The following is a 24,277-nucleotide window of genomic DNA, read 5'->3' on the forward strand; positions in this document are numbered from 1 at the left end:
CAAACAGTCCTCTCATGTAATATTGATGAAGCTGTTGGTTGTGGTTGTTTATGTAGCATGGTTTGACATACTGCACTCTTTCTATACTGTGTGTACTCAAATTCCCATCAACATGCGTACCCACAATGCTTTGGCAAAAACAGCACTGAAAACAGAATCTCATATTGTTGCCAGAGCAGGTCTGTGAGGACAGGAAGTAATTTTCATCTCTGATGGGTGCGGTCACTTGAGAAAGATGAGTTGCCAAAGTTAAAAGATCATTTTTAAAATACTGAACATATGCAAATTCTTTATATTCTTCAGAAAAAGAATAAATCCAAAACTTTGCTGGCAAGTTTTGCCTTACACCTTAATAAAGACTTTAGTATTCAGACACGTTTTATCAATTAAGGTACGGACCTAAAAACAGCACTTTCAAATTCAGCATGAAAAAACTGACGCAACAGTTTAAGAAACAATTAGGAGCTCTTGTTCATTACTTTTAATGCATCATACACATTATGAAAAAGAAACAGATGGAATGGCACATTCGTAGGAACTGGAAAGATTTTGTATCCTCTTACCTTGTTGGTGAGATCTCCCCCTTCCCTCAGTACACTGACCTTAGTCAGACTCTTACCTTGTTGGAAACAAATCAGGACATATTTGACAGTCAAACTCCGGACATTGGACAGCATAGAGCGCAGGCCCAGAGGACTGTAGAGGGTGTGTGAGTGAGAAGTAACCAGAAGATAAGGCTTTGTTACGCAAACGGTCAGAGCAGCTACATTAAGGCCCCTTCAATTTATTATTTAGTTGTTGCGATTGCCGTCTCAGCATTCTCAAAGTGAAATTCATACATTGAATTAATATCCATTTTGTCACATCCAATGTATCTACAGCCCTTTGTAATCAGCAACGGAAGACTGGCCCAAGTTGTTCAGCTCATTTAAGCCCTGCTCTTCCAGAAAGACGGTCAACGAATGACAGTCACCAATCAAACCTAGGCTGTGGATGTTACCATGGTGCTATGATAGAGCTGCCTTAGATAGTTGAAAATTAAAAGCTCCTTAGATTATCCTCTCAACACAACAGAGGATATGTTACATTTGCCAACACTGAGAGACAATTATTTCTGCCGGACTGGAGGGTTCACAACAGTGTAGGCTTTAATGCCATAGCAATCAGTCTAGAAAATACATTAAACACCGTCGGTGTGTCATTTTAAATCAAATGTGACATTCAGTCCCTAGTGGGAGCAGTTCTGTTTGCATTTTCCCTGTGCTAGTTAGTAGACCAGTGAATACGCCTTCCGTTTGTAACCAAGCAATTATGCTCAAAGACTGAGGCGAACAAACACCGTTACAACACAGTAAGCTTTATTGCTCTCCTTTAAACAAACGTAATTTCCGTTACAAAAAAATAGTTAATTTGTTTAATTTTCCTCTGTCATTAAGAATAGTACAGATAGCAACCATTCTTAGTACAGTTTAAGAACAAATCAATAAAAACTTCACTTATATCAAACCAAACTGCAACATGAGGCCAAATCAGGTCCACTTGATACAGGACTGAAATGTACAGTCACACAGTACAGAGAACGCCTGTCACCAGCAGTGGTCCCAGGTTGCAGAGTTACACAACAGTACTATTGCTCTACTTGTTCTTCAGTCTATGGTGTTACAGCATAGGGAAGATAATAAAAGAAGGCACATTGGACAGCCCCCAAACTCCCAGTAGGCAATGTTTCCCTGTCACAGCCTGTTTAAGCACTCAACTGCCCAGTGATAATGCACACTTGAGAATAATCAAATATACCAAGTACATATACAACTTCCAAAACATTCTTTTTTTTTTTTTTAGGTGGACCATAATTGTACCAGAGGGCAAATAAACTGCTTTTAATCAAGGTGACTTGGAAACTGTCAGTCTTCACAATTATTTTCCTTTCCTGGGCTCTTCCCCCAATACGATTTACATAAACCTATTCACAAGGCATTGTGTGGATACTAAGGTGTTCACTAGGTAAAAAAGTTCCTGCTAAATGTTTTCACCTCTTGGAAAACAGAAACTGGTAAGTGTTTGAGGATATAATGGAATACGGTCCTCTTCTCCCCCTCTACCTAGTGGCTTCCCAGGACACTAATGTGCATCTTGCTGGGAACGACGTCAGAAATCTGCCACCACCGCCTCTGTATCAGCTTTAGTTTTGTCCAAAGAGAGAGGGGAGGTGAGCAAAGGAATTAGGACACCCCCTAGAGCTTCCATATTGGCATAACACTACAGATTCAACATAAGCTATTCAATTTCATGTAACTTTACAACTTAAAGTTTTGAATTCAACTCAGTCCCTGGACATGAATGTTTCCCAGTGCAGACTTCTGTAATAGTAAACATATTGTATTTAAACTAAAGCCATTGCTGTTCATTAGCACTTAAAATATATAGGACATCAACAATTATTGTAGGGTTAACCTTTAAACAAAAAGGTAATAAAAGAAGCGCATGGAGAAAACTATCGCAATGTTGTCCAGTGTAAAACAGGAACCAAAGCTAAGGGTTGAAAGCAAAAGGCAGAAAAAAAGCAATGCGTTTTGGTTACTAGTGGCGTGACAGTGAGTCAGTGAGACAGGGTGAGGAAAAAAGGCCCCATTGAGCCTATTGGTTCCTGAGACTGATCTAAATACATACATTTACAGTATATTAAAGGTACATTAAAGTCTGTGCCACTATCAGTGTGGCAAGCGTACCTAAAGTGCACAGAGATAAACAAAAGGAAATGAAGAACAAATTACTGTCCAGCAACACAAAACGACCCTGCTATAACATCCTCCTTCTGCCCCTTTTCCACAAACTCCACAACTTTGACCAAATCAGAATAAATTAAATGCATCACAAACTGTATTAATGATATAGATAACAATGATAAAAAATAACAATATAAACAAATCTAAAATATATACCCCTATAACAGTAAATATTACACTGGATGTAAACCGTTTAAATGGATAAAAGTCTATATCCCCTTGTCGTGTTAGCCAAGGGATGCTACCACTATGTTAGCATGTTGTTAGTGCAGGTGGTACTAGACTAGACTGAATGCAGGCTACTACAGCGATGTACAGTAACATTACTGTAGAGCTTTCTCTAACAGCCTGAAAACCTGCCCTAAACATATCCATTTGAATTATTCTATGAACTTAAAGTACTCTATACAGTACAGTACTCTCTTAATAGAATAACATCTTTAAAGTCCACCACCATGAATGGACATCGTGCATGCAACACTTACCATTTATCCACTGGAACAAGACCGCTCAAGAAATGTGAAAAGTTCTCATTTTAGAAAGTTCATCTGACTATATAGTATTGTACATTTCCAATTTGGGATCATTTTAAAGGAGAAATCAGGGCAATGTAGATCAATATCTAGCAGTTTGAATATCCCATACAGTCTCTAATATATTTTAAGCGTATATCTAATAAAAAAAGAAAAATCTTTTTAACCATGTCATGACCTACACCTACTTTGGCCCTTGATATTCCTAGTTGGACATTGTCAACAGTTAGGAAACACTGTTGCTGCTTGAAAGTTTTATAGATGTAAAAAAAAAGGTACAGATTGACATTGAACGTTGCAAATTTGTCACCATAATTATAACACTTGCAAGCAGTAGTGTGCAAGATTCTTTTTTCTATGTTTGTTTTCTTCTATGCATCTGCCCAAGAGTTTATACAGGTGTGCGACTTAGGCATTTTGCTAGGAAACAAATGTGAAAACATTTACATAAAAAGCCCGGACTGGCTGAGTTGATGGTGTGCAGCCCATCCCCTTACCCAAAGGAATATTCATTTATCGATTATTGTCAAAGTAAGCCAAAAGTTCCATCCCATTTAAACCGCCTAACATTTCTTTCAAACACTTCTTACTCCAAAAGGCAATAATAACCCTTTTCACAATTTCAGAATGTTATTTCGACCCAAAAATGCACGATTTTGCAATATCCTGAATATAATGCCCTGAAAATAACATAAGTTTCAATGAGTTTAGCTCAGCTGTCGAACACACCAGCACATAATATAAACGCTTTATATCATGGTTCAGAAATAATATAAACCACATTGTGAACACTATCATTTGGATCGGTCAGGCAGCTCTTGCACCCATAGTTCTGTCACTGAATTCAGGCAAAAATTCAATCTGTTGGCATATTACAGCCACTGCACTTTTAAATGCCTAAGTTCCATTATTCACAGAGACGTAATTTATATTACATGATGCATGTCGACTTGACAGAAAATAAACTTAAAACCTACAATGCAATTAACCTGCGACAGGATTTAATCCTTGCCTAAGAAGACGTGCTATGGGCTATACTATTATCAGTGATTTTCACTTTAAATATATATTATTTAGCCCATGTCGTGATTCTGATATTGTGAAAAAGGCAACTTCAGCATCACTTAACACACATTCATACACACGCGCGAACACGACGGATACATTAAAAATAATGCGCTCTAAATGTATTTGGACCTTTTGTTGAGAATCAGCTGCTTTCTAAAGCATCATGGAATAAAAAATAAAAAAAAGAGAAAGAACTGTAATAATTAGAGAGCCCAGGTGACCTATTGGTTGTTGCTGATTGTGTTGGTGTTTTTGAGCCTCCCTGGACTGCTGCCTGGCCTTCTTGAGCTGGGTCCCTTTGTCTCTAAACACTGTGCCGATATGAACCACCTGGGGGCGGCCTTGAGCAATTTAAAATATGCCCACGGCAAGTGCATGAAGACACTTCGCGTACGCATTCATAATGCATTACACAAAAAAAGTGTTACAGCGGCCAGTTCTGCAACATATCAGACAGACAAAGGATATATTATAATTTTTTTTTTAAAAAAGCCTTAAGGAGCCAATTCCAAGCAGACCCAGTGGTTCCAATAGAGTTACACCTGATTATAAAGTAAATGTTTTTCACCATAAAACGATGATAAAATTATAGACATATTTCCCTAAGACTACATTTCACGGTAACAGAAAACACAGCTAACTGGAACTGGTTGCGTCCTTCAGTCTGCCTCCTTTGGCTTTAGCATGTCAGCAGCTACTGGGGAGAGGCAGCAGGCAGTGCCCCTGCTGGGAGGACAGGTGAACAGTGCCCCTGCTGGGAGGACAGGTGAACAGTGCCCCTGCTGGGAGGACAGGTGAACAGTGCCCCTGCTGGGAGGACAGGTGAACAGTGCCCCTGCTGGGAGGACAGGTGAACAGTGCCCCTGCTGGGAGGACAGGTGAACAGTGCCACCTGGTGGGTAGGTTGACTAACAGCAGACTTGGCACAGCCTGGTCCTCCTCAGTCCTTCCTTCATAATGAAGTCTCAGCATTCACATACTTCTCCCCCTGGTCATTTTCCAAGTTGATCTTCACACAGGACACCCTCTCCTGGCTTGGAACAGAGAATATCACCATGGTTAGCATCATAATCAACAGCATCATTAAAAATAATCATCACCACTGAGATTCAATTTGTTAACTGAAGTCACCAATGACTATATGAGATACATTATCTTACGTTATAGTATCTTATTTACCATGGATGCACCAAAACTATTGGAAAACCCAATTCAGTCATTGTGAACCAACTTGGTAACATTATAAAATGTTTTACTACAATGTTGCATATCTCAGGTTGGCCAAAATTGCATTGCATTGCATCATCTTCCGCTTATCCGGGGCCGGGTCGCGGGGGCAGCAGTCTAAGCAGGGATGCCCAGACTTCCCTCTCCCCAGACACTTCCTCCAGCTCTTCCGGGGGGACACCGAGGCGTTCCCAGGCCAGCCGGGAGACATAGTCCCTCCAGCGTGTCCTAGGTCTTCCCCGGGGTCTCTTCCCGGTGGGACGGGACCGGAACACCTTCCCAGGAAGGCGTTCCGGAGGCATCCGAAACAGATGCCCAAGCCACCTCAGCTGACCCCTCTCAATGTGGAGGAGCAGCGGCTCTACTCTGAGCTCCTCCCGGGTGACCGAGCTTCTCACCCTCTCTCTAAGGGATCGCCCAGCCACCCTGCGGAGAAAGCTCATTTCGGCCGCCTGTATCCGGGATCTTGTCCTTTCGGTCATGACCCAAAGCTCATGACCATAGGTGAGAGTAGGAACGTAGATTGACCGGTAAATCGAGAGCTTCGCCTTGCGGCTCAGCTCTTTCTTCACCACGACAGTTGGCCAAAATGTTTCTTTCAAAACATACATAGTTAGAAGACATAAACTCAGTACTTTTGCATGGCGTTTTTCACAGAATGTCTTACGAGTTGGAGGTCTTCACACACGGGTCATTGAAAAAGTATTAAAAGGCAAGAAATGCAGCAAAGCACAAATGCGTCAGGGTTCAAATTCTACACCGGACAGGAAAACAAAAAAGACAAAGGCATTTTGCTATACTACAAACAAAACACTGAATACCTTATCTGTGCTTAGTGAAGGCTGTTAACTGTATAGCTGACCTAACAAACATTTAAATGGGAAAATATGACATATCACAAATGTCATAATTGTGTGGTTTATGCATATTTTGTTTGAGACAGGTGGATTGTCTGACCCAGGGGGAGAGGCGGGACCAGACCCAGGGAGAGAGGCGGGACCAGACCCAGGGGGAGAGGCGGGACCAGACCCAGGGAGAGAGGCGGGACCAGACCCAGGGAGAGAGGCGGGACCAGACCCAGGGAGAGAGGCGGGACCAGACCCAGGGAGAGAGGCGGGACCAGACCCAGGGAGAGAGGCGGGACCAGACCCAGGGAGAGAGGCGGGACCAGACCCAGGGAGAGAGGCGGGACCTGACCCAGGGAGAGAGGCGGGACCTGACCCAGGGAGAGAGGCGGGACCTGACCCAGGGAGAGAGGCGGGACCTGACCCAGGGAGAGAGGCGGGACCTGACCCAGGGAGAGAGGGGGGACCTGACCCAGGGAGAGAGGGGGGACCTGACCCAGGGAGAGAGGGGGGACCTGACCCAGGGAGAGAGGGGGGACCTGACCAGAGGGAGAGAGGGGGGACCTGACCCAGGGAGAGAGGGGGGACTTGACCCAGGGAGAGAGGGGGGACCTGACCCAGGGAGAGAGGGGGGACCTGACCCAGGGAGAGAGGGGGGACCTGACCCAGGGAGAGAGGGGGGACCTGACCCAGGGAGAGAGGGGGACCAGAGGGAGAGAGGGGGGACCTGACCCAGGGAGAGAGGGGGACCTGACCCAGGGAGAGAGGGGGACCTGACCCAGGGAGAGAGGTTAGGAGGCATGTCTCTATGTCTAGAGCTGTCAGACAGAGAGGGTCACAGAGAAACTGCAAAACATTAGAGAGGGGAATTAGAGCAGTGATAGATACCTGGCACTGTGTTTCAGAACTTTGGCACTGTCAGAGTTCATGGAAACTGACTTCCAGTTGGCGGTTTTGGCCATCTCATCAGAAATGTTTACCACAGATGGGTCCAAACTGTTGAATGAACACACACACACCTCAGTAGGAAATACAAACTCATTTTACAGACCTGACACACAACCGGTCTGATTTCTGCAACAATAACCTAAGATCTTGGAATGATCTTTGTTTTGCTGCAGTCAACATACATTAACAGAGGCTTGGTCTAAGATAACCATGATGTACTTCACAGCAATGTTAAGCGCAACTTCAAATCCAAAATCTACACGAAATAGTTGCATGACTGCATGTTTCACTTGGTTTATTTCCGGCTAGTGGTCTTTGCGGTTATGATGAAATTGGTTGTCAGGGGGTCATGCATCCACTCTGTGATGACGACGATTGGATTAAATTACAAAACAAGTGCTGTGTTCCATTCCAGGAAGTTGTCCCCTCCCATATGTTCTGGTTTTCTCCCCTTGGCCAATCAGACAGGACTAGGAAGGCCTCCTGTGGATCCATGTCCTATCAGATCGAAGAGGGTTAAGAGGAGGAAACAACGGTTGTGGAATGAAACTGCTCCATGAAGGTTATGGGCTGTTAATCAACCAGCTGATGGAGGGAGCAGCTATATGAGTACATGGTAAAACTAGAGCAGGTCTAACAGCCCAGTGGGATTATGTGCTGTTAAATCTACCAGCTGGAGGAGAGAGCAGATGTATGAGTACATGGTGGGAGCAGACCAGGCCTGAGGTGAACGGACTGAGACCAACCCCTGCTCTCTCCTTGACCTCATGTGGAGTGTCCCACGCAACACTGCAGTCACATCTGCTTTGGGAGAAATGAGTCAGGGCTTCAGAACAGGTGGCGGTCCAGTCACTTCAATACTACTCCATTCTGCATCCTGGTGCATTACAAAACTACAGAGGAACCGCTTACAGAGACTATGATGAATGGGCAGTGACTGCCTCCAAGTACAGGGCATATTGATATACTAGATATAAAAAGGATATGAAAAAAAAAACGTGCCCCTTGTGACTCCCACCCCACCCCCAAACCCCCGCTCCACTAACCTGACTTTAAGGGTCTTGACTGGGATCTTGAGGATGCCCTGTCTTTCATAGGGATGGGCTATGCCCTCGTCTGCATCCAGCATGCGCTGGGCCTCCTGAAACCATAGAAACAAAGGTGTCAGTTGGCAGGGACACCTCCAGGACTAGAACAGCTCTGGGTTAGTCTGATGAACACACCTCCTTGGCCTTCTTCTTCTTGTCGTCCTCCTTCTTCTTCTTGCTTTCAGGCATCAGGTCATCCAGCCAGCTCAGCTCCCTGTTGCTGAAACAGAAGTCCAGCAGCTTCCTGATAAACACCAGGGCCAGCACCTAAACAGACAAGGGGGGAAAAGGACCAGTGAGTCACAGTGCTAGTGAGGCGTTTAACTCTTCAGTAGCATCATATAGGCATTAGATGGGCACTGTTCATTCCCACTTGGGTCGCAGCTTTACGAAAGGTCTTTTACCATCATGGGGAAAACCACAGCGGCGGCCGAGGCCTTGATGACCCAGAGCAGAACCAGGCAGGTGAGCTGCACCAGGGTGAACACATGGACCTTCCACAGGGGAACGTAGCGCAGGTAGATCAGGTCAGGCTGGTGCTTGGCTGGCATGCAGAACAACTTGATCCGGTCAAAGAACTACAGGACAACATGATGGAGAGAGAAAGGGACAAGTACTAACGTAAAACACACTTCTAGAGTGCTTTTCAATTCAAAGTTCTTTACATTTAATATAACAGGTGACATCACACACACACACACTCACCTGTATGCCTTTGAGTGAGGAGACACCCATGTATAGAAACACCCCATAGAGCACAGGCATTGGGATGAACTAGTCAGACAAAAGGGAAAATAAGCAGCTTGTCACTGAACAACCCAGTCATCTTTTCTCTTTCACAGCTTTGCTGTGATTTCAATTGTCCACATATAAATCACAATATTTTTCCATTTTATATGTTTTTGAATAATACAAGTTGAAAACATGCTAAAAATGTGCATGATCCAAGGGTGCCAAAAACGCATTCATAAATACGACTCCATATTTGGAACAACTTGATTTAAAAACAAATAAATAATAGGTTACAGTAAAGGTCTTCTGCTTTGATTTTTGTTTCACCATAAAGTAGAAACCTTTTTATACAGAGCCCCCCCCCTCTGGGGAATGTTCAGTTCCATCCACTGTATTACAGCAGTGGATGTTTAAGTTTGGAACCTCTGAAGGACATCCCACTGGATTTCATTTGATATTTGGTTGCTTGCTGTGGGGTGGGCACAATGAAAGTAGAATCTAGATTATTTAACTTACTTGTTCTTACATTAAACTGGATTCAATATAACCTTTGAGCCAGGTCATAAAATAGAAATGATGTACACGAAAAAGACCAGTAACTATTGTCAATGTGTGCTGTTAAAGAGTCTTGTTACTAAATGAGGACTCGGAAATAGTCACCTTCAACATGTACGGGCAAAACCATACTTCAATCAAATTACTTTATAAATGAATCAGCAGTTGTCACAAAGTGCTTTTACAAAAACACCCAGCCTGAAACCCCAAGGAGCGACAGTGTTGATGGACAATAGCTCGGAAAAACTCCCTAAAAGGGCCCAAAACGTAGGAAGAAACCTGCAGAAGAACTACATAATGTGTAATAACATCAGTATTTCCAAGTATTCCTTGTTACCATGTAACAACTGATTTAAAGGAATGACCATGTGGTTGCACAGTAATACTGTGAACTGTGTCATTCCTATGGTAATAATTACCATGTTCATACTAAAGGCTATTAAATAACGAGTCACGTAACCTGTCCGCCCAGCATGCTACCTCCTACACCAGCCTCACCTTGAGCACGGAGGTCATGAAGACAGAGCAGCCCATGAGGATGAAGATCATGAAGCCGGTGATCCTCTGCTCCCTGATGCCCAGGAACTTGGGCTGCTCCCCGGGGGCCGAGCACTCCGACTCCAGCTTCAGACTGTTGACATGGGAGATGGAGAGCACGGTGGCCGCCACGAACCAGGGCAGGCCCATGACGGAGCAGATCCCCAGCATCACAGACACCACCAGCAGGTCCAGGTGGTAGCCACACCCTTTCTGTGGGGGGGGACGGAAAAGCCAGGCAGACAACACGTGAATGACGGCAGTCTAAGTCCCTACCATGTCGTAGCCGCCCGCGAACACGCACAGGGGTTTGCAAGCACGCCGTTGCCTTCACTGAACCAACTGGAATCCTCTGTTGCCACGCAAGGTGAACGTGCAGACCCCCTTCAGCAAGAACATTCGGTGATGTACAATCGCCAATGTTTGTGCAAGCAGTACCAAGATTACAATGATTTCATGAAACAACTTCATCAACAAGTGGGATCTTTATGAAGTCTATGTTCAACCAGTAGCAGGGAGTCGGAAAAATCATAGTTGAAATGTTTTAATTAATCGAACAGGGAAGTGCGTGCAAAAATGGAAACACGGACAGATAAAAATGTTCTAGAACAGTATGCCCACACCATCCATTATTTAGTATAACTTCATTTCATTTCACAAAATAGCATTTCTATTTTGGTCTCCAATAATAACCATGGCAGGCAAGGGTCCCTTTTCATCTTTGCCGCATTGTTTTTTTTTTAATGAATTCTGTATCGGCCGCCATCTTCCTTCCCGTTCCTCACCTTGAGTTTGTGCTCCTTGCGGTTGATGATGACGGCGGTGATCTGTTGGTCCATGAAGATGAGGATGGTGCAGAGCAGGGCCGGGATGGCGGCAGCCAGCATGGTCCACCAGGGGTTGGGACCCAGCGGAGAGATCAGCCAGCCGCGGTTCTTAGACGTAGGCTGGAGAACAGACACGGTCAGGAAGGAACCCCACAGCGCGACACACACCAGCTACCTAAACACAACCGGTTGACAGCACTGGAATGTAGAGCCGGCCTGTCCGGTTTGGAACCAGACGGCAACCACTCTTGGATGGAATGCAGAGGCTCCGATGCCTCAGACCGCAGCGTCACGCAGGCAGCCTGATTAACCCGCAGATTAAAAAGACATTCAGAGTTAACGGTTCCAACCCGATACACACCTCAAACCGATCGGGCACTTCGAGTTTTGGGGAGGGGATGCCCACCAGGTAGTCGACCAGGACCATGACCATGATGGTCAAGAAGACCGCAAAGTCACTGATGGTTGAGCGCACCTGGAAGACAAGAGTGGGAATGATTGCACTGGGGATTTGGTCATACACAACAGACACTCCCGTTCCTATAACAAACCTTGGTGGGGAAGTAGCGCCTGGTCTTGAACTGCTTGAGGAAGGCGGACAGGAAGAAGGTGGTAAAGAAGAGGATGACGGACCAGAAGAGGACGTCTGGGATGTAGGGGCCGTCGTGGCCGCAGGACGTCCCAACAAACTCCCCACGCAGCCTTGAACACTCCTACAACACAGGCAGGGAGGTCATGTCAGTGCATGAATGTGTTTAACTGAAACAACCCAACATACCCTGGGGAAAGCCATTTAAGTATAGCGGTTTCCTACATGTATGGCTCCATCCACCAAGAGCCGACTGACAACTAAAGTCCACTCTCCCTTTTTCCTGGGCCAACTGCAGCAGCTGGACAAAATGTTCTTAGAGACAGCACCAAAGGTCCCTGCATGGGACCACCATCTATCCTGACCCACAGCAAGGCAAGCAAGGCAGCCATCAGCTCTGCTGTAAACACTGACAGATGGTCTGACAATCGCTTCCAAATCGTGACCCGTCTATCTGGTTCTGGCAAATGCTGACCCAGTGTAACCAGTCACTGGATCCTGTGGGCAGTACATGTTGAACATACACAGTACGCATCGGACAACAGTGTAGTTCAGACAAGTCTGCCCCTCGCTGTACATTCTGCTCCGTAAAATGTAAAAAAGTACATAAAAAAAAACACAAAAGAAAACAGGATGCAATGATGTGTAAATCATTTAAACCCTATATTCAATAGAAAATGGTACAAAGACAACATCTCAAATGTGGAAACGGACATTTTGTTTCTTGAAAAATATGCCCACTTAGATTTTTAAGCCAGCAGCACGTTTCCAAAAAAGTTGGGACAAAGGCACCAAAAGACTGGAAAAGTTGTGTTATGCTAAAAAACTTCACCTGTTGGAATATCACAATTTCTTAGGTCAATTGGCAATTTCAGCTGCTCAACAGTTCAAGGTCTCCTTTGTTGTATTTCATAAAGCGGCAAATGTTTTCAGTGGGTGACAGGATAGGACTGCAGACAGGCCAGTTTAACACCCAGACTCTTTTACTACAGCGCCATGCTGTTGTAATACGTGCATAATGTGGTTTGACATTGTCTTGCTGAAATAAGCAACACCTTCCCTGAAAAAGACAATCTGGATGGCAGCATATGTTGCACCAAAACCCGCATATATTGTTCAGCATTAACGGTGCCTTTACAGATGTGCACTAATGAACGCCATACCATCACGGACGCCGGCTTTTGAACTGTGCTGATAAGAAGCCTGATGGCCTCTCATTTTTAGTCTGGAGGACGCAGCGTTTTTGGACTATTTTCTATTGAACATAGGGTTTTTAAATGATTTGCACATCATTGCATTCGGTTTTTGTTTTACGCAGTGTCACAACATTTTTGGAAACAGGTTTGTAGACAGATTTTCCTGCTGAACCATGAATACAGTATTTGCATATTTTGTGGTTGTAAACGGAGTCAATTAAAGATGGATTTATGGAACAGTGGAAACATTCGGCCCCCGTAATGAATCTCATTCAGAATGATTGATCTGCAAATATTTTTGTTGGTTTGCAGTCCCTCAGCGTTTTTATTAGTTCATTTTCATGCCATTTAATTATTTTACATGCTTTACAAACATTCATAACGGCTATTATAAACCGAAACCATTCTTTGTAGGACAAACTAGAAGGTCAGAATGAGTGATAACGCCACATACAAAAATGGGCAAATTTGCAGAAGCACACTTACTTTGACAGTCAGCTCTGCCCAGGAAATGGATTCTGGGGTGACACCGCTGTGGTTCCAGACCTGCTGGATCTCAGACGTGGCGTTGCTAGGCGGAGAACATTTACACCTAAAAAATTATATCATTAGAAAATGTACACTTTAAGCAGGCTTAAGTCACGATTACACCGTCCGCCACAAAATGTCCATGTTGTATGCAGATTCTTAGGTTGCAGAAGTGGAAATTGCCTACCATGTCATGCATGTGCATTAAAACCATTCACATTCAAACTCGGAATTTCATGGCTAACAGAGGTAAGACAGTGATTGTACTCTTGGATTACGCACCTATAAACATGACACTTAGAGCTAAAAATGGGAGGACAACACTAATAATTTGTGAAATCCCAGAGTGCATCTTTAAGTCGTTTAGCAGACGCTCCATTACAGAGTGAATTACGCTGTGTGTACTCATCTAAAGATAGCTAGGTGGGAAAACCACACCACCCAGGAATAGTAAGTAAACCTTATTCAATGTATTGGCTGTCAGAAGAGGAAAAATAGCAAGGGAGGGAAGGTTGAGTAGTAGTTTGGGATTCCGGTGTTTATGGAAAATGGGACCGGACTCTGCAGTCTTCAAGGGAAGCTGGTTCATCCATTGGGGCACCAAGACAGTAGAGTTTTGACAGGGCTGAGAGTTTCCCTCCTGTTCCATTTGCTGCTCTGTATTAAAGTACCATAATCATGACGTTGACCTGAGCTTCTACTGGAGGCCATTAGAGTGGTGAGAAGTGGCCGAACACCCGGCGGGCCTTCAGAAGTGGCCGAACACCCGGCGGGCCTTCAGAAGTGGCCGAACACCCGGCGGGCCTTCAGAAGTGGCCGAACACCCGGCGGGGTGTTGAATATGTAAATGTATGAAAAGTCAAGGGACTTGGTGGATAGACAGAAGGGCAAAATCTGGGGTTACCAGTAGGGAAAGCCAGCAGAGCAGATAGTGGACCTGAAGAGAATCTGTGTTACGTGAAATGGTGTCACTCCACCATAAAGCTAAACCCTTAACTAACCGTAAACATATTCAAATTTAAATATTAGGTATTTGCATCCAAAAATGAACCTTCCTAAGGATCACTTGGTTTCCTCATACATTCTCTATAAACAGGCTGAATACCTAGCTGGGTAGAAATAGTGCGCGTTAAAGCACAACATATTTCAATGAGGAAAAACAGGCGAGTTGGTCAGAGATTGCACATGCAAGGGTTTTTGATTAGTAAGACATATCAGTGGGGCAAGTGTCTGGCCATCTTGAAGTCCACGGTCAGGAATGAGTAGTGTAAGGACTTTGAGAAAGTCAGTAGACGCGTCTGGAGAAAGGAAGGAATTGGGTGAAGGGGGCTGGTTAGCAGGCACCTAGACATCTCTAGAGATTCATGTGAACACGACTTCTCTGTGCGTGAGGGACCAATGGACTCGACAGGACGAATGAGGAGGGCGTGTCAACCTTCCTTTCAAAGACATCTGCAGAGGCGGAAGACGGAGGGGAGGAGATTAAGGATTAACGAGGAGAAGGTGGCCAAGAGACTCCTAGCGTTAGAGGGAGAACCTTGACATTTTAAGTGCCTTTAGCAGCAGATAAATACACAAGGAAGCTAAGAGGTAATGAAAAGAAGTTTAGTTATCTTTAATGGTCTGCCTGCAGCCCTGTGTCCTGAGTAAGCACGAGGAGAGGGCTAAGCTGGCCAGCAGAAAAGAAAAAAGGCGACCGTGAGAGTCATAGGGTATGGCGAAAGAGAGGAGGATGGAGAGAGACATGTACAAGCTGTGTTGAAGGTCAAGTGTTCTTACGTGGAGAAGGTAAGGTTGTCCAGCTGGCTGTTCATGTTGATGGGGTAGTGCTCCCCCAGGAGAACCAGCTTCTCCAGGGCCTCGTAGATGAAGATGATGCATATGAGTGCTGCAAAGGCCTCCTCTGTGAAGCGGGTGATGTAACAGACCAGTGAGCTGGCGTCCGTGGCAACCAGGACCAGGCACATGAAGGCTGTCCACAGGCCAATGCTGGTTCTCAGTGACAGGTAGGACAGGTCATAGTCACTAGGTAGGGGAAGAGAAGGGCAAAGGGTTACGGGGGGTGCGCACGCATGCGCGTGCACACGTTTGTATGGATATCCTCATGGGGACCAGAAATTAGAAATTGCATGCTCCCTTGCCCTAATCTTAACCCGAAACCGAAGCATAACCCAAACCCTAACCTAACCTCAATAAAGTAACATTTATGCCTAAACTTTACCTAGATGTAATGTCTAACCTTAACCCTAAACTTAACCAACAACGCCTGGACTTAAAGAAATCCCAATTCTAACTCTAAAATGAATTCTAAGTTTGACCCTAAACTCTGAGCCAGAAATTGACTTTTGCCTCATCGGGATCTGGTTTTACTATACCCATGGGGACATTTGGTCAGTCAGTCACAAAAAGGAGAAATTATTTAAAGACAAGACAAGTTGGAATCCTAAATCTAAGCAACCAAAACCCTCCTCGTGTTCAGAGAAAGCAAAGAGACAGGAAACCTGTTAGCTTGCAACATCCGTGTGTGTGTGTGTGTGTGTGTGTGTGTGTGTGTGTGTGTGTGTGTGTGTGGTCGCAAGCTGTGAAGCTGTCAATTGCCACTTCTAGTGTGCGCAGTAAAAGAGAGGGCGTGAGGGAGTTAAAATGATTGCGTAAGAGAATAACCAGTGTGACTATCAATAAAAGACAACATGGAAACCTGGATAGAGACCTGGGGGCCTGAGAAGTGATCCCCATGCATAGACCTCTCTGTGGCGTGACAGGTTGTGGGTACAAACATATACTTGTAGATGCAGAGATAATTATGACAAGACAAGGCGAGGGATTTTTCATAATAATAGTGTTGATAAGAGTGCACTCCACAATTCAAATAGCCCTAAGGTAGCATTTGCGACTCCACCAGACAGGTGTCGTTTACAAAAGCCTGGTCAACAAAGAGGTGTTGACAAATGTTGGTGGTGAAACACACACGGGCAGAGACACAGACTCAAGGACAAACTTGCCTTTTTAAATTCCCCTATTAAAACCCAGCTGTCCTCACAGGTGAATTTACAGCCTTGGCATTTACCACATCTGCTTCATGGCCAACGCCTTCACGGCAACGTGAGCGCCACGCTGTGCAAGAACAGCGAACACGTCGTCCGGCGCTGAGACGACACACAACTCTGACCCCCACAGCACTTACAGAAGCTTCCTCCCGTTCAACCATGCCAGACCAGTAGAGCTTTATACACAACAACACTGGTTTCCCCTGAATAAAACACCCCTGGAGCTGAACACCTGCTTGCTCAATAGTTCATAATACTACTTGAGTACCAGGGGAATGGGCTTATGTCCGAATATACAGCAATTTCACGATCTCACGATGTTCAGGAGAGCGTAGGTGCCGGTCCTCTCATCACCTGCAGATGGCACTGTGGTAAATCCTTTTCCAGCTCTTGCTGACAGTTGTGTTGCCGTCCAGCCACGTAACTAACCTACACTAGGCAAAGCCTCTGAGAGACCACATGGTTGAATGAGGCATTTCTGAGCCAGGCTAGATACAGGTAAGACCACATGGGAGGAGCGTCAGAGCCGGGCTAGATACAGGTAAGACCACATGGGAGGAGCGTCAGAGCCGGGCTAGATACAGGTAAGACCACATGGGAGGAGCGTCAGAGCCGGGCTAGATACAGGTATGACCACATGGGAGGCGCATCAGAGCCGGGCTAGATACAGGTATGACCACATGGGAGGCGCGTCAGAGCCGGGCTAGATACAGGTATGACCACATGGGAGGCGCGTCAGAGCCGGGCTAGATACAGGTAAGACCACATGGGAGGCGCGTCAGAGCCGGGCTAGATACAGGTAAGACCACATGGGAGGCGCGTCAGAGCCGGGCTAGATACAGGTATGACCACATGGGAGGCGCGTCAGAGCCGGGCTAGATACAGGTAAGACCACATGGGAGGAGCGTCAGAGCCGGGCTAGATACAGGTATGACCACATGGGAGGCGCGTCAGAGCCGGGCTAGATACAGGTAAGACCACATGGGAGGAGCGTCAGAGCCGGGCTAGATACAGGTAAGACCACATGGGAGGCGCGTCAGAGCCGGGCTAGATACAGGTAAGAGCACACAGTTAAATGAGGCGCGTTACAGCCGGGCTAGATACAGGCAAGTGACAAAACAAAGGAATCAGCAAGTGTGACATTGGGCCCAAACGAGCCACCAGAACTTGAATGCACTCGGGTATAGACAGGAAAAGTACAGTGAACTCAAGAGGGTTGCAACCACACTCTTCGACGAGAAGTCTCATAATTTGTCAATTTCATTTATATTAGAGGAGAATATTAGTTCCCAGATGCTGCCCCAAACCTCCAATTGGTGTTCAGTTGGGTTCTGGTCACAGACACAACATGGTGAAACATCAGGAAGTTGAACCACTTCCCCCACCCTGGTAAAACCCACAAATGCCCCAAAAACCACCACTTGGCTTGCCGGACAAAAAATGGACAACAGTTCCTGCCCAGCATTTTCATGTGTGAGGCTGAGCATGATGAGAGGTAAATTACACCCAACACATTACACTTGTATGTTTACATCCTTCATAACATCCTTCCAGACAAAAGGACAGAAGGAGACGAGAGAAGTCGACAATAACATGACTCCAGAGAGTTGAGTCGACTGGAAACTCACCTGCAAAATTTGAAAAGGATCTTCTCAAAGACCAGGACTGGCCCGGTGCTGCCTAGGATGGTGAGGGGCTGGCCCGCAAACATGGAGAAGGCCACACCCGTCAGAGACGCCCCAAACAATGACTCTATGGCACTCTGGGGGGGGGGGGGGGAATTAGACAAAAGCCATGAAAAATAGTACTGCAAACTGGTGAATATTTATGAACACACCACATTTCCCGCATAACACAATACAACATTTCCTACACGAAAGACGTTCTGGGGACACGACTCACAATGTTTCCCTTGGTTGCCTCGCCCAGCAGACCTCCAAAGGTGATGACGGGGGACATACAGGCACAGTAGAGGAACAGAACAGAGGCCAGGCACTGCAGGCTCAGTGCATCCCGAATATCACTCCACAGGAACGGAGCTTTCCTCCTCAGATCCAATACCAGGCCCCCGAAGATCCTGGCAGAGGACAGAGCAGGCGGGAGGGATGAGTTTCAAAACAAAGCGCCATTCCCAGTGAGGGAATACAGGGAGTGTGACAGCTTTCATAATAGTTGAACTGCTAGAGAGATCTGGAGTAGACTTAAATTAGACACATGTCCTCCTTTGAACACCATGTTCATCAAGTATAATAGGTGGCTGAGGTGACTACTCAATCTGGCACTGTGTGTGTGTGTGTGTGTGTGTGTGTGTGTGACCTACTTCCCAGTCCTCTGTAGCTCTGGTCCCGTTTGGTGCTGGTCTTCTTTGAAAGACTCGTTTTGGGCAGAGCCATTGGGTACAAATGGCACCTTCCGCTTTTCCTGCAGACAGAAAAATAAAAAAAATAAAACCCACACAGGCCAGGCTAGGTTACTGCATAGCCCCCAATGTTGCTTATATTCACTCATCTGCAGTGGACATACAAAGACCTCGGTGGTCGTCTCACAGGGTCAATAGCAGTCAAAAGCCGCAGTCTTCCCAAACGCTCACCTGAGAAGGGACACTCTTGGGGGGCTCTATTCGTATGGTGGGGTCCCACTCCCCAGGGGGAAGGACAGTCACCTGGTCCAGGAACTCATCTATCCCCGACATCAGGTCCGTCCTGTCTTTGGCCTTGTACGCCACGTCATGAAAGACCTGGGACAGGACAACACCACAACTCAGAACAAGGACAAAACGGACCTCTGATCTTCGGGGTCTGGACGTCAGAGTTCGGGGATGGCGCATGAGCTTCCAATTTCAATTCAGAGTTAAGACGATTACTCAAACTGGGGTGCCCCCCTCGTCATTTTGGGGGTTTGCAGAGTTTAAGTCAGATCCCCGAGATTGGAGTGGTTTCAAATAACAAGGCAACAAACCACACAACTCTGCCTTTGACCAATTAGCGTAGGAACTGGACCTGCCCTGGGCTGTGGTGTCGTGCTACTAACCTCGTCTGTCATCAGCGTGGCAATGGAGCGACCGATTTCATGGTACTGAGGCCCCTTTCCAAATGGTCCCAGAAGCAGGAACAGGAACCTGACCAAGACAGCAGGACATCACCATAGTACAAGGACATAAACACACATACACAATATAAAAATAACAGTTCCTAAATTAGATTTTCCTGGCGTAACTCCTTCACAAGGCTAGCACAACGGCTACAGTAACGAGGATGAGTACCGGCCCACCCTCGGGCACGCCCATGACGCCTCACAGCCAATCAGCACCAGGCTGCACAGTTCGGGCTCGTCACGTAGGCGGAGGTAGTCGGCGTAGTGCGACAAAAGCATGCCTTAGACCGCAGCGGCAAATAAGAGCCCGTGACACGTGTTCTGTTAATACGCGCGGATTTGCGCTGGACTGGGACTGCATGGGAATGACACCGAAGACGTTCTATTTCAGACTGGATCGGTCTCGCGTCTATGAGGTGCAGTGCTGATAAACTGTCAGTAAATAATCTGGATTTGCTACTTAACGAATCGTGAGACATACAGTTAAACCTACATTTAATGTCAACACGCGCCAATATCAACGGCCATAATTCTATGGGAAACAGATGAGCGTGTCTTTTGTAAGAGAGGAAATAGAGGAATTACCCCTGAAACATGATCTTACCAATTACCATTAAGTAAACATAATTCAAAATAAGACACGGTGTTGAGCAAAATGGGCAACACTTCAAAGTAACTCCTGCCTACCTAAGCAGCCTGGAAAACTTGAGGAACTCCAATAAGAGACGTACTGCTAGCTAACATTATACTGCTAGAAAGAATGAAATGTACTTCACAAAGGACTCAGGTTGGGGGGGGGGGGGGGGGGGGGGGTAGGTGACATCATCACCTATAATTAAATGTCTAATATTTAAAACACAGATGCAGCACAAACAAAACGTTCAAAAAGGCACAAACTGGCAACAATGAAGCACAAACAAGAACATTTTGGGTGAATTTGGAGCATGTTGGGGGGGGGGGGTGAGTGACCTCAGAATGACCTATACAATATTATTTCATATCTAAGAAATGATGGCAGCACAAACATTTTAACGGCACACGCCAGCACCAATGGAGCACAAACGATTGAGACTATTTTGCCAACGTTTTCTGCTGTGGGGGGGGCAACGTCACACAGGTTTCAACTTCTGATTTCGTCTTCCAAAAGGAGTTGATTCTACACCCAAAGCTTCTGTGTGAAAACATAATTGCCCCTTACCCTCAACAACTGGTTTTACCACCTTCAGCTGGAATTACTGTAACTAGTCACATTAGTTGATGATCAATCCCTCGCATCACTGTGAAGGAATCTTGGCCCACAATTTAATACTGAACGGCTTTGACTCATGTGGGTTTGACCATGAATGTCATTTCAGGTCCTGCCACAAAACTACAGTTTTGGTCTGAAACAAGCCATTCTAAAACTTTGGTGTGTCTTTCTAGCGCTTCTTGTGACCTTGGACACCAGGCATTCCAGGGCCATTCAGACACTGCATTCCTGTTTTGGATGAAGGAATTAACAGCATTACAGCTGACTGACAGATATGTCCTGATATTTTCCTTCCTGATACTGAGCAGTCATCCAGAAGTCATCCAGTTTCTGTGCTTGTATGTTTTGAAAGTGAAACACTCCCAGATAGTCTTAAACATCTAAAACCAGATTAAAAGTCTGAAGAAAAACAATGACTTGGCTACTCTTATTTCATAACGGTCCTTTTCTGGGGCAGTAAAATATGTGCATGCCACAGTCTATTTTCAGACAATGTGGCCATTGAGCAATTGGCCCTCCTCAGTTGTAGCAGGACAAAACAAGCAGTTCATATTTAAAACACTGAAATGTCACAGAGTTACATTTTGCAAGGAAGAAAGGGCAAACATTATTCTACAGCAACGTGAGAGACTGATCAAGCATTTGGTTACAGTCAATGATGCTGAAAGTGGCCCAACCAGTCGGATCATAAAGGGTCAATTACATTTTCACACAAAGGCGATAACTGTTGCATAACATTTCGTTCACAGAGGTTTACTTTCTCAAATATCAGGTTCTGTTTGAAGATCTGATAATCAATGTAAAAAACAATATCAAAAAACATAAGACCAACTACTATTTCACTATAACTGCCAGTCCACTGAGACGGTCAGTATTACCTGGTGGAAACGGGGACCTGAGTGAGACCAGTCCACTGAGACGGTCAGTATTACCTGGTGGGAACGGGGACCTGAGTGAGACCAGTCCACTGAGACGGTCAGTATTACCTGGTGGGAACGGGGACCTGAGTGAGACCAGTCCACTGAGACGGTCAGTATTAACTGGTGGGAACGGGAACCTGAGTGAGACCCGTCCACTGAGACGGTCAGTGTTACCTGGTGGGAACGGGGACCTGAGTGAGACCCGTCCACTGAGACGGTCAGTGTTACCTGGTGGGAACGGGGACCTGAGTGAGACCAGTCCACTGAGACGGTCAGTATTACCTGGTGGGAACGGGGACCTCAGTGAGACCAGTGAGCAGCACAGCAGGGGACAGCCTAATGAAGGCTATAATTGGTCGCTCCAGGAAGTCCACCTCCCCCACCAGCACATTGGATGCTTCTGCCCCTGGGGGGATTTTCTTCATAAAGTTCATGTCCACCTGAAGGGAAAAAGTGCATAGGGTCAAACAGAATATCAGATGGTGCACTGCTTCGGTGCTACTGAAAGGGTCACTGTGCTGTCTGTCTACTATATTATAATGCTAGTGTTTTCTCTGGTAGATGGGTAAAAAAAATACAAAAATGTCAAACGATGAAAGAAAATGTTTTGGTAACATTGTAGTCTCAAATGCAAGGCATAGAGAGCCTGGTAAGAGTGTAGGACTGTTTTACAGGATGCGTGGATTTGCATGCTAATCGATACAATTTCTATGCAAATATATACAACTGAGATGGGCTCCAAATCAGTAAAGGAGTAACAAAAAGTGGTCTTCAATGAGAAAAATTTATAAAAAATAACCAATCATCACATTGACCAGACCATTGTTGCTCTCATAAGAAGTAAAGCCTGTTACGTCAGGAGTTTCACATCCTTGTTATTAGATAATGAAGGCCAAGTCTGAGGCATTGTTTTCATCACACCATTCATGCATTCGGCCAAGTGCTTGGGTGGGAATGAGACTGGTGTTTTGGTAACATGGTCAGTTACTGAGGGTGTGTGTTGAAGTTGAGTAGTTTGGGAGTTGGTCGACCCACCAACAGTTACCATAACAAAGAGACCAGTGTGAGACCAGTCTCACTTCACGTAGTGGAAAGAAGCCGGACAGAGTCAAGAGCCCTGCATGGGTGGCGTGAGATCTTGGGAGCAGGAGATAACCTTGCAGGCCCAGCGCCCGTTCAACAGCGGGGTGATAAAATAGCAATAGTCTAGAATAACGGGAATGGATTTCTTCATCCCGCACATAGATTTTCACACAGCACCTCCTCACTGACTCATGTCTACTCTCTCAAGAACTGTCCTGCAACTGATCACTTCATTTTAGCCTTTGCTGACCATTAGCTGGTACACTCTTTTGTATATTATAAAATCTATAAAAGTTTATGGATAACTTTCAGATCAGGGTAATTCAACTTGGTACCCTAGGTCAGAAACTGGCTTGTTTTCACGTTTTACCTGATAACTGAGCCCCGCCAACACCACCCTGGGGTCCCAGGTCTAAATCAGTCCCTAATTAGTGGGGGAACAATGACAAAAAACATTGGAATTGGCTTCAAGGTCCAGAGTTGACTTTGAAACGTGACTTTGACAATGCCAGCAGCACAGCACAATACCAGCAGCACAGCACAATGCCAGCAGCACAGCACAATGCCAGCAGCACAGCACAATGCCAGCAGCACAGCACAATGCCAGCAGCACAGCACAATACCTCCTACTGCTGCTTTGAATCTGAAGCTAAGCAGGATCAGTGCTGGTCAGTCCCTGGATGGGAGAACACACGTTGCTAGAAGTTTTGTTGGGGGGGGGGGGGGACGGTAGGGGGCAATATTCCCTCGGGTCAAATCCTAATTCCCCTAGGGTGCCATGTTCTAGACTGGACGTTAACCCAGACTCCTGCCGCCATGCGTTCACTGAAGACCCTGGATTGTAGGGGCAGGGGTTGTAACTCCATTGCAATGGGTATTTTCCAATTTGCCCCCATACTGGCATGGCTACCCAAATCATCACCAGGTTCCAGTTGGCTCATGCATCCCAGGCAGTGTGTGTGAACAGCAGGCATGCCACAGAGGCTGAGCTGTGGCGTGAGCAACCCATGCCATGCACCCACGCCAAGGATCACATGACTCAGCTTCCCATTTATTAGTCATTTCTAACATGAGCATTTAAAGTCTTCAATACGGTTCTGACGAAATTAGTCCCACGTTTGTATTTCTTTAGGCCTGTGGTTCCCAACCAGGGGTACTAGGACCCCTAGGGGTACTTAGCCATTCTGCAGGGGGTACTTGAGAAAACTCATGACACAACAGGCTTACTACAATTTACACTAATGGGTGTATTTCAGGGGTATGTTGAGCAGAGCAAAATTTGGCTGTACAATAGCTGATAAAGGATGGTACCACTTTAGGCTATATGGGTGATTGCATTGCTAAGTCTGTTTTATTGAGAAAACATTCACATTATTAGTCAGAAGTTTCGATACACCTACTAATTCAAAGGGTTTCGGATCAAAAT

At 45.7% G+C, this 24,277-nt stretch overlaps 1 protein-coding gene across 5 annotated transcripts in view; it reads right to left on the reverse strand.

Annotated features, from left to right (window-relative positions):
* Window positions 1-1,341: 1,341 nt before the first annotated feature.
* LOC105006531 (sodium bicarbonate cotransporter 3) overlaps window positions 1,342-24,277 on the reverse strand; it is a 48,014-nt gene continuing 25,078 nt past the window's right edge. For 3 of the 5 annotated variants that reach the window (XM_010865122.4, XM_010865119.4, XM_010865120.4), the window contains 18 exons: window positions 22,051-22,208; window positions 19,537-19,624; window positions 19,097-19,243; window positions 18,827-18,927; window positions 18,409-18,583; window positions 18,135-18,268; window positions 15,239-15,484; window positions 13,418-13,523; window positions 11,698-11,859; window positions 11,508-11,621; window positions 11,105-11,266; window positions 10,281-10,532; window positions 9,201-9,269; window positions 8,900-9,073; window positions 8,631-8,762; window positions 8,454-8,548; window positions 7,348-7,455; window positions 1,342-5,421 (listed from right to left, as the gene is read on the reverse strand). In XM_010865122.4, the coding sequence (XP_010863424.1) occupies window positions 5,340-5,421; window positions 7,348-7,455; window positions 8,454-8,548; window positions 8,631-8,762; window positions 8,900-9,073; window positions 9,201-9,269; window positions 10,281-10,532; window positions 11,105-11,266; window positions 11,508-11,621; window positions 11,698-11,859; window positions 13,418-13,523; window positions 15,239-15,484; window positions 18,135-18,268; window positions 18,409-18,583; window positions 18,827-18,927; window positions 19,097-19,243; window positions 19,537-19,624; window positions 22,051-22,208 (2,505 nt within the window). In that variant the 3' untranslated portion in view covers window positions 1,342-5,339. The other 2 variants (XM_020041233.2, XM_010865123.3) reach the window with 2 other exon arrangements.

Source organism: Esox lucius, chromosome 20 (assembly GCF_011004845.1).
Source record: "Esox lucius isolate fEsoLuc1 chromosome 20, fEsoLuc1.pri, whole genome shotgun sequence".
Taxonomy (NCBI): domain Eukaryota; kingdom Metazoa; phylum Chordata; class Actinopteri; order Esociformes; family Esocidae; genus Esox; species Esox lucius.